This window comes from Sparus aurata, chromosome 13 (assembly GCF_900880675.1).
Source record: "Sparus aurata chromosome 13, fSpaAur1.1, whole genome shotgun sequence".
Lineage (NCBI taxonomy): Eukaryota > Metazoa > Chordata > Actinopteri > Spariformes > Sparidae > Sparus > Sparus aurata.
This window is the reverse complement of record NC_044199.1, coordinates 35,221,458-35,234,701: the sequence shown is the minus strand read 5'-3', so window position 1 is coordinate 35,234,701 and position 13,244 is coordinate 35,221,458. Positions and strand designations below refer to the sequence as shown.

Below are 13,244 nucleotides of genomic sequence, written 5' to 3'. Positions count from 1 at the left end.
TTGTCTCTCTCATCCTGCCTCTGACTCACCTGCTGCTGCAGGTTCTCACCTGACAGCTCTGCAGCTTTAACCCACTTCTGTTCTCTAATCTGACACCAGAGCAGATTACTGGTCAATCTGATCGATTCCAGATCCATAAGTATATTTACATCCACAGGAAACAGTGTTGGAGTTATTAACCGACATGATTGACCGTTAAATGTATCATTTAAGACAAACACGTGACGTCATTCGAACGCTCCAATAAAGTGTCTTTAATTTCCTGGCCTCCAGTCCAGCAGGGGGCGCAGTGTTTATCTCTTGTCAGAGTGACACAGAGGCAGATGAATCGTAGAAGAAGAAGAGCGGCGTTTCCGGTTCCGGTCAGCCGAGATGCAGATCAACTAACTGTTGTGAGCGTAGACTATGTCTGTGGTTGTGAGGATAAACGTGTCGTGTGTTTCCAGCCGGAGGTCTTCAGACTGTGAGCAGCAGCAGCAGCTCGTAGTTCAGCCCGAGCGACGGTTATAAACGTCCGTCTGACAGGAAGTGAAGGTCCGTTAGTGTCAGGTCAGAGAACACGAGGTGAAACTCCGTTCATATTATTAATAATTTAATGTTCTTGCAGAAATTGTCAAACAAACATTTTTATAAAAATACGCTTTACTACTTAAATCCGGAGATTAGGAGGCACTGCTCTATTCGGCGCTAAACATATACATACAACTACACTTACTTTAGGATAACTTTAACTTGTACTTGTCACTTAACCTGTTGGCTCGTTTATCGTTGTCAAAGCGTTAGCAGTCAGTTATCACAGGCCCGCTCCTGGTCCGGTGGGTAAACTGGACCTGTCGTTATAAATAAAAGGCTGTAGTGGATCAGTAGCAAGCCGAATTTACCAGCAGACCCGGACCAGTCTTCAGAGTGTTTAATTCTCCTACAGTCAAATGTTTAATGTTCACAAAGACCCAGGTTACATTAATAATCACAATAAATCAACACAATCTGGCGCCCTCACATTTCCTCTCCTTAATTTAACACGCACCGTTGTAGGGTTACAGCTTATTAACAGTCTATTAAAACCTATTGATTGCGTAATTAATTGATTTTACAGAAATGTTTGAGTAAAAAAGGTGGAAGTGTTTCTCAGCAGCCTCAAGGTCATGTGATCGATTCTTCTTCTACTGTTTAAATGGATGGAGACTAACCTCAGATTGTCTTTGTTCTGAAGTCACTGGGTCGCATCACCTGGAGGCTATTGAGTGAAAATATTCATGAAGAATAGAATAATAAATAGTTAATGAACGGAGCGAACCGGGTCAGACTGACACTGCTGGATCAGGATTCGACTGTGTGACTTGAGCTGCGTTTATCTAATGACGACCAGCTGCAGCAGTAAATGATGAAGAACATCACAAACCAGCTGTTCATCACTGACGTCTCTCAACAGGATGTCTCTTCCATGTGTGCGTCGCTGCTCTCGACACCTGACTGCAGGCCTTCAGGTGTGCGGTTATGCCACAGTCAGTAAACCATCCAGACCTGAGGAGAAGAACAGCAGCGGTCCAGTGTTCCAGTATGTGGGTCAGCACAGAAAGCCCAGTCACAAAGTGTTCGTGTGGGGCTTCAGCTTCACCGGTGCTCTGGGGATCCCCAGCTTCGTGGTGCCCGACAGCGGCAGGAAGAAACCCCGCAAGTACCAGCTGACCCCTTACAGGCTGGAGACCGCAGAGCAGGTGAATCTGCAGAGCTTCATCAACGGGTTCATGTTCAGAACCTGTCAGTGATTATTGTTAGGAAATCATCATATGATGCACTTTGAATCAGATCAGACGCACTGCTGCATCACTGCAGAGTGGAAAATCATTTGTGCTCTCGTCTCTCACAGTAGCTGTAGTGTTGGTCCACCAGTAGAAACAGGCAGAACTTCATTTGGATCAGAACATCTTTATTGTCCCTGAGGGGTAATTTAGTTTGCTCCAGTAGTCAACACAGCCAGCACACGTGGTCCTAAAACACAGTGACATCATTCATACAACATGTAACCTGAACTGGCTGTATTTATTTACAGTTCAATGTTGTTGTTGTTGTTGTTGTTGTTGTCGTCAGTTCAAACGAGCCTGATTTGGTGCGCAGGTGGTGGAGTGGTTAGAGCGCATGCCATAAACGCAGCCGACCCCGCTTCGATTCCGGCCAGAGGTCCTTTGCTGCATGTCACATCCCCCTCTCTCTCTCTCTCCCGTGTTTCCTCTCTGTCTACTGCTTAATAAATGTGTCTATGCCAGAACAAAATCTTAAAAAAAAAAAAAGTGTGTAGTGTTTCTCCTCCAGGATTAAGTCACAACCTCATGGACTGAATCAGCTGCAGTCACTCCACTGCTGTCTGGGTCCAGGAGGTTAATTACAGAGAGGCAGGAAGTATTTAATTACCCATCTACCCCTGTGATGATGTCACCATCTGAAGGGGGTTAATTATCTGTTTAAAGGGATATTCCGGTGTAAGTTTAATCCACGGTCTAAATCACCGTGAAACTGTGTTAGACTCCCTCTCGAAAGATCAAGTTAGCAGACCGCTAATTTACGGAGTTTTATCAACCTCAGAAACGACCGCACGACAACAATACACTGCAGTAAATGGATCCAAATATAAACCGCCACCAAAAAGCCACAAATAATGCTCAGAACAGCACCAAACTTCAGCAACAGTACAAATAGGGTCTCAGCACATAGTCCGGGGCATCTAACCTCCGCTAGCTTAGCTGGATTTCTATTGTGAAGCTAAAAACAGATTTCAACTCTCCTCCATCAGCTTCCGGGTCGGGGAAGTCCCGACGCGACGATTACCGAGTGCGGTTAGAAATGCTCAATTCCGTTCTTTTCCCTGTCCGCTCTCGATAATAACTGTTATAAACTGGCAGGTAAGACACATATTAACTTTGATTGCTTTTCCATGGAGTCATAATCATACATTTTCATCCATGAGCCGCGGAACTCTACTGCACTCGGTAATCGACTCGTCGGGACTTCCCGTCAACAGGAAGCTGCTGCAGAAGAGTGGTAAATTTAGTCAGCTTTTCAGTAGAAATCCAGCTAAGCTAGCGGAGGTTAGATGCCCCGGACTATGTGCTGAGACCCTATTTGTACTGTTGCTGAAGTTTGGTGCTGTTCTGAGCATTATTTGTGGCTTTTTGGTGGCGGTTTATATTTGGATCCATTTACTGCAGTGTATTGTTTCGTGCGGTTGTTTCTGAGGTTGATAAAACTCCCTAAATTAGCAGTCTGCTAACTTGATCTCTCGACACAGTTTCACGGTGTGTTAGACCATGGATTAAATTTACACCGGAATATCCCTTTAATCTGAATGTGCAGGACTTCACTAAAGTCCACATGTTTGATGAGGTGGTTCTGATTGAAACATCAGAAGAAGCTCATAACACAGAGGATCACCAGAACGAGTTGGAGACGTGTTAATGTCTGACAGGCTGTTCTTCTTCTGTGGTAGATCTCGTCTGCTGCCTGCGGTTACGGCTTCACTCTGATGGCGTCCAGGACCAAAGACGTGATCAAGCTGTGGGGGATGGGCCTCAACAAGGACTCTCAGCTGGGCTTCCAACGCACGCAGCACAGCCGCCGTAAGACGAAACTGTCGTGTTCATACTAAAGTCGAGTCACTGCTGCGCTGTGACGAGCTCAACAGCTCAACACTCAACTCATTTTACTGTCTTGTAGCTGTTTTGCACTTGAATGTCTGTTTCATTGTTACAGACTGTTTTCAGCTGAGATGTGTTCAGGTTCTAAAAATACATCACAATAAAAAAAAAAACGTCATAGTAATCACACATGTGGCCAATTATTTGTCATAAAAATAAATCCTATATCAAACCAATAAAGAACGAGGCCGTGTGTAAAGTAACGTGCTTCCTGGCTGCAGCTGATTGGATGACAGCTGTCGCTGTTATTATTGTCCAGGTGAGAAAAGACATGCAGCTCCTCTCTTCATTTCAGGTCGATGATGTTCAAGTCGTCCAGATCTCAATTTAATGCAAACGAGCAGAAGCCAACACAAGCCCCTCCCCCTCCAAACACACCGCCGCTCTACCAGACTGCGTCACATATCTGCTTACACACATAATGAATGTGAAGTGTAGATGAACCTGAGTCCAGATGTCATCTCTGTCAGTGAAATACATTCTGATGGTCAAAGTCTGAAGTGGACTCTTTGTCCTGCACTCAGGCTGAATGTTGGACGTGATGAGCTCACAGCGCCCCCTCTGTTGAAATCACTGTAGTTTCACTGTCAGACTCTTATCAATAATCAATAATCAGTCTGTCCTCTGTGTTTCCCACAGTCCAGAGTTATGACTTCGTGTTGGAGCCGTCTCCGGTGGCTCTGCCTCTCGTCCAGCCTCAGCAGACCAGAGTGCTGCAGGTGGCCTGTGGACGAGCTCACTCTCTGGTCCTCACTGATGAGGAGGGAGGTGAGTGACTCACTGTTACCACAGCAACATGAAGACAGATGCACAGTCAGCTGCTGGTCAGCCTGTACAGTCACAACATCACTGGTATACATCACTTATAGAGCAGACGAGTGTGGAAACAGGAAGAACAGCCAGCCGTCAGTCGATCACACAGTGAAGGAACATTCAGATGTTCTGATGAGCTCCAGGTTTTAGCGTCACCTTCTTTAAATATTAGTGATTTTCACAAGGAAATTAACAGCAGCAGCAGCTCGGCTCGTCTACAGAGTTCATGAGGTCACCAGGGTACAGAAATATTCAACGGTGGTGTTCATGAACGAAACGGTCCCTCAGCTGTGGACGAGTTCTCTCGCCCATACCAACCCTGATGGCAGCATCAGTAACCCAGCAGAGGAGAATCATCCCCACCCTCTTCATCATTACCGCCTCTGTAGCCAGAGTTCAATGAAACTCAACGGTTCTGTCATCAGTCGGAACCGGTGAGTTCTGGACCTAAAACACAGACAGAGGAGCTCATGTTCTCCCTGCCCTACCTTTAATCACCTGAGTTCTGACTGGCCTCTGGTTTGAAGGTGGTCTTTCAGTGCAAGTCTAGTGGTTAACGTTTGGTTAACAACAGGTCACGACTGATCAGCTCATTCAGTCACTTCAGGTAACAAACGTCCTCAGGTGTTTCCCGAAGGAACAAAACTCATTCAACTGTTTCTGTCTTCCACATAACTTCTATCACTCACTGAGACTAAACACAGCTGCTCCATTATGAAATACAAGTTTTATATTTCACATCCATACATAAAAAACTGTTTGATCAGTTTCCCGTCTCTCACCTGTGTCTCTGTCCTCTGCAGTCTTCAGTATGGGGAACAATGCATACGGTCAGTGTGGACGGAGGATCGTAGAAGATGAAGTCTACAGGTGAGTCCTGATGTCACAGTGTGATCATTCTCCTTCCATACTGATGTGTTTTCATGTCAAACAGCTTCAGTCTCTGAGAACTTCCTGTCCTCTACCTGTCCGCTACCTGTCCGCTACCTGTCCTCTACCTGTCTTCTACTTGTCTTCTACCTGTCTTCTACCTGTCCTCTACCTGTCCGCTACCTGTCTTCTACCTGTCTTCTACCTGTCCTCTACCTGTCCTCTACCTGTCCTCTACCTGTCCGCTACCTGTCCTCTACCTGTCCTCTACCTGCCCTCTACCTGCCCTCTACCTGTCCGCTACCTGTCCTCTACCTGTCTGTTTCCTGTCCTCTACCTGTCTTCTACCTGTCTTCTACCTGTCTTCTACCTGTCCTCTACCTGTCCGCTACCTGTCCTCTACCTGTCTTCTACCTGCCCTCTACCTGTCCTCTACCTGTCCTCTACCTGCCCTCTACCTGTCCTCTACCTGTCCTCTACCTGTCCTCTACCTGCCCTCTACCTGCCCTCTACCTGTCCTCTACCTGTCTTCTACCTGCCCACTACCTGTCCTCTACCTGTCCTCTACCTGTCCTCTACCTGTCCTCTACCTGTCCGCTACCTGTCCTCTACCTGCCCTCTACCTGCCCTCTACCTGTCCGCTACCTGTCCTCTACCTGTCCGTTTCCTGTCCTCTACCTGTCCTCTACCTGTCTTCTACTTGTCTTCTACCTGTCTTCTACCTGTCCTCTACCTGTCCGCTACCTGTCCTCTACCTGTCTTCTACTTGTCTTCTACCTGTCTTCTACCTGTCCTCTACCTGTCCGCTACCTGTCCTCTACCTGTCTTCTACCTGCCCTCTACCTGTCCTCTACCTGTCCTCTACCTGTCCGCTACCTGTCCTCTACCTGTCCTCTACCTGCCCGCTACCTGTCCTCTACCTGTCCGCTACCTGTCCTCTACCTGTCCTCTACCTGTCCGCTACCTGTCCTCTACCTGCCCTCTACCTGTCCGCTACCTGTCCTCTACCTGTCTGTTTCCTGTCCTCTACCTGCCCTCTACCTGTCTTCTACTTGTCTTCTACCTGTCTTCTACCTGTCCTCTACCTGTCTTCTACTTGTCTTCTACCTGTCTTCTACCTGTCCTCTACCTGTCCGCTACCTGTCCTCTACCTGTCTTCTACTTGTCTTCTACCTGTCCTCTTCCTGTCTTCTACTTGTCCTCATCCTGTCCTCTACCTGTCCTCTACCTGTCGTCTATCTGTCCTCTACCTGTCCTCTACCTGCCCTCTACCTGCCCTCTACCTGTCCGCTACCTCTCCTCTACCTGTCTGTTTCCTGTCCTCTACCTGTCCTCTACCTGTCTTCTACTTGTCTTCTACCTGTCTTCTACCTGTCCTCTACCTGTCCGCTACCTGTCCTCTACCTGTCTTCTACCTGCCCTCTACCTGTCCTCTACCTGTCCTCTACCTGCCCTCTACCTGTCCTCTACCTGTCCTCATCCTGTCCTCTACCTGTCCTCTACCTGCCCTCTACCTGTCCTCTACCTGTCTTCTACCTGCCCACTACCTGTCCTCTACCTGTCCTCTACCTGTCCTCTACCTGTCCGCTACCTGTCCTCTACCTGTCCTCTACCTGTCCGCTACCTGTCCTCTACCTGTCCGCTACCTGTCCTCTACCTGCCCTCTACCTGCCCTCTACCTGTCCGCTACCTGTCCTCTACCTGTCCGTTTCCTGTCCTCTACCTGTCCTCTACCTGTCTTCTACTTGTCTTCTACCTGTCCTCTACCTGTCCGCTACCTGTCCTCTACCTGTCTTCTACCTGCCCTCTACCTGTCCTCTACCTGTCCGCTACCTGTCCTCTACCTGTCCTCTACCTGTCCTCTACCTGCCCTCTACCTGCCCTCTACCTGTCCTCTACCTGTCCTCATCCTGTCCCCTACCTGTCCTCATCCTGTCCCCTACCTGTCCTCTACCTGTCCTCTACCTGTCCTCATCCTGTCCTCATCCTGTCCTCTACCTGTCCTCTACCTGTCCGCTACCTGTCCTCTACCTGCCCTCTACCTGTCCTCTACCTGCCCTCTACCTGTCCTCTACCTGCCCTCTACCAGTCCTCATCCTGTCCTCTACCTGCCCTCTACCTGCCCTCTACCTGTCCTCTACCTGCCCGCTACCTGTCCTCTACCTGTCCTCTACCTGTCCGCTACCTGTCCTCTACCTGTCTTCTACCTGTCTTCTACCTGTCCTCTACCTGTCTTCTACCTGTCCTCTACCTGTCCTCTACCTGTCCGCTACCTGTCCTCTACCTGTCCTCTACCTGTCCCCTTCTGTCCTCTACCTGTCTTCTACCTGTCTTCTACCTGTCCTCTACCTGTCCTCTACCTGTCTTCTACTTGTCCTCATCCTGTCCTCTACCTGTCCTCTACCTGTCGTCTATCTGTCCTCTACCTGTCCGCTACCTGTCCTCTACCTGTCCTCTACCTGCCCTCTACCTGTCCTCTACCTGTCCTCTACCTGCCCTCTACCTGTCTTCTACCTGTCCTCATCCTGTCCTCTACCTGTCCTCTACCTGCCTTCTACCTGTCCTCATCCTGTCCTCTACCTGCCCTCTACCTGCCCTCTACCTGTCCTCTACCTGTCCTCTACCTGCCCTCTACCTGTCTTCTACCTGTCCTCTACCTGTCCTCTACCTGTCCTCTATCTGTCCTCTACCTGCCCTCTACCTGCCCTCTACCTGTCCTCTACCTGCCCTCTACCTGTCTTCTACCTGTCCTCTACCTGTCCTCTACCTGTCCTCTATCTGTCCTCTACCTGTCCGCTACCTGTCCTCTACCTGTCCTCTACCTGTCCGCTACCTGTCCTCTACCTGTCTTCTACCTGTCTTCTACCTGTCCTCTATCTGTCTTCTACCTGTCCTCTACCTGTCCGCTACCTGTCCTCTACCTGTCCTCTACCTGTCTTCTACCTGTCCTCTACCTGCCCTCTACCTGTCCTCTACCTGTCCTCTACCTGTCCTCTACCTGCCCTCATCCTGTCCTCTACCTGCCCTCTACCTGTCTTCTACCTGTCCTCTACCTGTCCTCTACCTGTCCTCTACCTGTCCGCTACCTGTCCTCTACCTGTCCTCTACCTGTCCGCTACCTGTCCTCTACCTGTCTTCTACCTGTCTTCTACCTGTCCTCTATCTGTCTTCTACCTGTCCTCTACCTGTCCTCTACCTGCCCTCTACCTGTCTTCTACCTGTCCTCTACCTGTCCTCTACCTGTCCTCTATCTGTCCTCTACCTGTCCGCTACCTGTCCTCTACCTGTCCGCTACCTGTCCGCTACCTGTCTTCTACCTGTCTTCTACCTGTCCTCTATCTGTCTTCTACCTGTCTTCTACCTGTCCTCTACCTGTCCTCTACCTGTCCGCTACCTGTCCTCTACCTGTCCTCTACCTGTCTTCTACCTGCCCTCTACCTGCCCTCTACCTGTCCTCTACCTGTCTTCTACCTGTCCTCTACCTGTCCTCTACCTGCCCTCTACCTGTCCTCTACCTGTCCTCTACCTGTCCTCTACCTGTCTTCTACCTGCCCTCTACCTGTCCTCATCCTGTCCTCTACCTGCCCTCTACCTGTCCCTCTACCTGCCCTCTACCTGCCCTCTACCTGCCCTCTACCTGTCCTCTACCTGTCCTCTACCTGTCTTCTACCTGTCCTCTACCTGCCCTCTACCTGTCTTCTACCTGTCCTCTACCTGTCTTCTACCTGTCCTCATCCTGTCCTCATCCTGTCCTCTACCTGCCCTCTACCTGCCCTCTACCTGCCCTCTACCTGTCCTCTACCTGTCCTCTACCTGTCTTCTACCTGTCCTCTACCTGTCTTCTACCTGTCCTCTACCTGTCCTCTACCTGTCTTCTACCTGTCCTCTACCTGTCCCCTACCTGTCCTCATCCTGCCTCAGTGATCGTCTGTCTGTCCTTTCTGTTCAAACAGTGGCAGTCACATCATCCACAGGATCCAAGGCTTTGACAGCAGGGTCGTCCAGGTGAGTGTAGCCTCAGTCTAAGCTCCGCCCCCTCCGTACCTGACCCTTAGGTGAACAACATACAAAGTCTGAGAGTTTATAATCTTTGATCGATCAGAATCGGTCCACACGTTATTCATGTGAATATAAATCTTTAAATATTTGAAACAAAGCTGTCATTTTATTGGTTTGTTTTCTTCTGATCATTAAATATTGATGATTTCATCAGCTGCTGAACAAAGTGATCATACATGAACTGATTCTGTTGGAGATGAAAGAATTCTGTAAACTTTATTTTTCACAGTTCATCATAATAATTGAGATGTGATGACAGCGGCTGTGGAGTCGTTTTGTAGCACGTTAACATCTGACTGGATGAGTTCACTCTGTGGATCTGTGCGGTCCGGACCGTCTGTAGTTGGTTCCTATGGTCTCTGATCAGTTGTTGTATCAGGTGTGTCTGCGTGTGAAGAGCTTGAATGACTGCAGACGACGTGTCTCTGTTGCAGGTGTCCTGTGGACAGGACCACAGTCTGTTCCTCACTGAGACGGGGAAAGTGTTCTCCTGTGGATGGGGAGCAGACGGACAGACGGGTCAGTGACCAGAACAGTTCTGCCACAGTGAAGTGATGGGTCAATAGCTCAACTACAGAATAATCTATGATGTTTTTCTTAAAACTTTAATGAATCAGGTGATCTCAGTGAGAGACACGTCTCTGAGATGGGTCAGAACTTAGTGCTGTTGTCCTCGTAAGGACCAGCTGCTTCAGTGTCTCTCAGAACAAATCTGAGGTTCTACTCAACTAATTAAAGTAATTAATTTTAGAACTCAGATTTTTTTTAACATGAAACCAATCCAGTTTAGATTTATTCTAAAAAATCTCATCTCTGTTCAGATGTCTCCTTATCAGCTGGGTGAATGTGGACTCTGTGTCCCCCTTGTCCCCGTGTCTCTGGTCCTGCAGGTCTGGGTCACCACAGGGTCAGCTCCAGTCCAGAGCAGGTGGGTGGAGACCTGTGTGGGGTGGAGGTGAAGCAGATCAGCACGTACGGAGACTGCAGCCTGGCTGTGTCCTCTGATGGACAGCTGTATGGGTGGGGCAACTCAGAGTACCTGCAGCTGGCTGCTGTCACCGAGACCACACAGGTGAGACGGAGGTCAGGTGAGAGGGGGGCAGGAGAGACAGGTGACACGGCTCTCATTGTCCGTTTGTTTCAGATCAACTCCCCCCGACATCTTCCTCTGACCAGCTGTGGGAAGGTGGTGCAGGCAGCGTGTGGAGGAACACAGGTGGCTGTTCTCAACGGTCAGTTCACACCTGGACACACCTGGACACACAGACTATGTGGCTATGTGATGTGATCTCCTGATCAGTGAGTCCTCCTGTCCTCAGGGGGGCGTCGCTGAGCAGCTCAGTGTGTCTGCTGAAGCTCTGACTGCAAACAAATGAAAGCCTGAACAGAACCTGACGACAGTGTATTCACACCTAGTGACAGAACCACTACTCACTGATACGTGTGTGTGTGTGTGTGTGTGTGTGTGTGTGTGTGTGTGTGTGTGTGTGTGTGTGTGTGTGTGTGTGTGTGTGAGTGAGATCAGACAGAGGAGAGGTGTTTGTTTGGGGCTATGGAATTCTGGGAAAAGGTCCCGCGCTGTCGGAGTCGTCGACCCCGGAGATGATTCCCTCCAGGCTGTTCGGACGCTCAGAGTTTAACCCGTCGGTGGCTGTGACCCGGATCAGGTGTGGACTGAACCACTTTGCTGCCGTCACAGGTGAGACGATCAGTTAGTTACCTGAGATGATCCATCAGACCGTACCAAACGATATGCAGATCGATCGCAGCGTCAGAGTCCATGCTGACTTTGTTAAAAGTTGAACATAATGTGGATCTGACAGATGAGGACGGTTCTGCACCAACATTTGGACACATGGACTGAATTAAAACAGACAATTTTTATTTAGTGTCATTTATTTTATATATTTGTCCAGTGATCCAAGATGAAACATCAGATCTAAAGGGATGTTTCTTAACATTTAACAAACTGTAAAAATGACTTTGATAAACATCTGATGGTTTGAGTCCCGCTGGTCGTCTGAGCTCACAGGTTTGAGTCCCGCTGCTCTGCTGTCCTAATGTTTGAGTTTGACAGTTTATCTGCAGTAAGAAGCTGATGTGGGCTCCACTGAGTTCTGGTTGTTGTTTTTCGTGTCAGTTCTGACCCAGTGAGACGTGGGACCGGTCCTGTGTGGATCTCAGCAGGTGCTCCGTCTCATGTTTAACGCCTCTCTCTCTGCAGATGGAGGAGAACTCTTCGTCTGGGGGAAGAATGTGAGGGGTTGTTTGGGCATCGGGAAGAGAGACGACCAGTTCTTCCCCTGGAGGGTGAGTCCGTCGGTATTAGTCCTGAAACAGAGAACAACAAGGCTTTACCTCACCGTGTCCTGTGTTTCTACTCTTTATACTTAGAGGTGATCATTACTTATTAAAAACCAGTTGTAATAAATGGATCAACAGTTAGTTTAAAGCTTGTAGAGATCAGAACGGCTCCAAATGTTCAGTCATCACGTCTGCAGACATTAAACATTATCACCAAACTAAAAGTCATCTGTGACTCTCCGTCAGGTGACTGTCCCCGGGCAGGTGGTGGATGTAGCGTGTGGTGTTGACCACATGGTGGCGCTGGTGAAGTCCCTCCTGTGAGCTCAGTGTTGATGAAGGATGGATGTTTGTCTGAGCCTCCCGCTGACCCCCGAGTCCCTCAGGGAGCTGATCGGGGGCCCCATGAAGTCCTGAAGACAGCTGCTCTCCACAGGAGACAGAGCAGAGAGGACGGACTGACTGTGTGCTGCAGGACGGCGTCCAGCACGGACTGTAACAGACACTTTATCACAGCTCAAACAGTAAAACAGTGAATGCATGTATGATAATAGTCAGAGTCTTTGAGTTGTTCGGACAAGATTCATCAGCTGGACTCGGCTCAGGAGCGTCGTCTCTGCAGATGGACCTGATGAAAGCTGCTGTCACAGCCTTTACTGCTGGTTGTCCTTCTGAAAGCCGCTGAAAACTACAAACATGGCGTCCTGACAGCTCTCAGTCTGCTCAGTTTGATGAGGTGACACTGTTCCCTGTGTGATGTCACTCAATACGTCTGATACCAGGAGAATGTGTTTCAATAAATGTTCTATTACCACATTATGAATGACTCCGTCTTTTTCTCAGCTTCAGCCTGGTTTCCTCTGAACGTATGACCAGCCTTCATCGTCGTCATCATCATCATCAATTCACACATTTAATATAAGATAATTACAGACTGAATAAAGGTGGTCTTTACTCTCTGCACTCATTCTATGTGTATTTACAATAATAACAATAACTAATGTGAGTTATTAACGATGTGGACGCGTCTAAATAACCTGGACTCATGTTCATATGAGCATTCAGATACTGAAATATTAAATTAACTTCTGTCTCATGAACATATTCAGTAGAGTTGTACAGTGAATATAAACTTAATTATCAAGAAGTGATATTTTAGACAATAACTGACCGTTATTATGACAATAACTTAAATACTGACAAATGAAAGAATTTTTTTTTTTTTTAAGAAATTCATGTTTGAAAATGTTTCAGTGGAAAATGGACAAAAAGCTCAAAAGCGCAACTTACAGCAAGAAGAGAAGAAGAAAAAGTGGGCGTTTTTGTCCCGACGAGCCAATCACAGCAGGGGGCATACCCGTCTCTACGAACCAATCAGAGACGTTACTGGATGCGAACGTTCTGGCCACTGAGGTCCAATGTCAGGTGGTACTGTTTCAGTCAAGACCGGATGCTAAGCTAACAGCTAACATGTGAGCAGCTGTGGGATAAACACACTTCATCTCA

The 13,244-nt window shown here is 48.4% G+C and overlaps 1 protein-coding gene across 5 annotated transcripts; it reads left to right on the top strand.

Moving 5' to 3' along the window:
* Positions 1–341: 341 nt before the first annotated feature.
* rcc1l (RCC1 like) lies at positions 342–12,557 on the top strand. 5 transcript variants are annotated; one of them, XM_030437050.1, is made up of 12 exons: positions 342–564; positions 1,433–1,718; positions 3,485–3,614; positions 4,332–4,460; positions 5,309–5,375; positions 9,329–9,380; positions 9,869–9,953; positions 10,325–10,506; positions 10,579–10,666; positions 10,960–11,133; positions 11,659–11,744; positions 11,985–12,557. In XM_030437050.1, exons 2-12 carry the CDS (start codon positions 1,434–1,436, stop codon positions 12,060–12,062), a joined length of 1,356 nt encoding a protein of 451 aa, XP_030292910.1. In that variant the 5' UTR covers positions 342–564; position 1,433; the 3' UTR covers positions 12,063–12,557. The 5 variants fall into 5 exon arrangements, with proteins under 5 accessions (XP_030292910.1, XP_030292908.1, XP_030292907.1 ...); XM_030437048.1 differs by having other exon boundaries at positions 342–534; positions 10,325–10,666; XM_030437047.1 differs by having other exon boundaries at positions 342–549; positions 10,325–10,666.
* Positions 12,558–13,244: the final 687 nt, after the last annotated feature.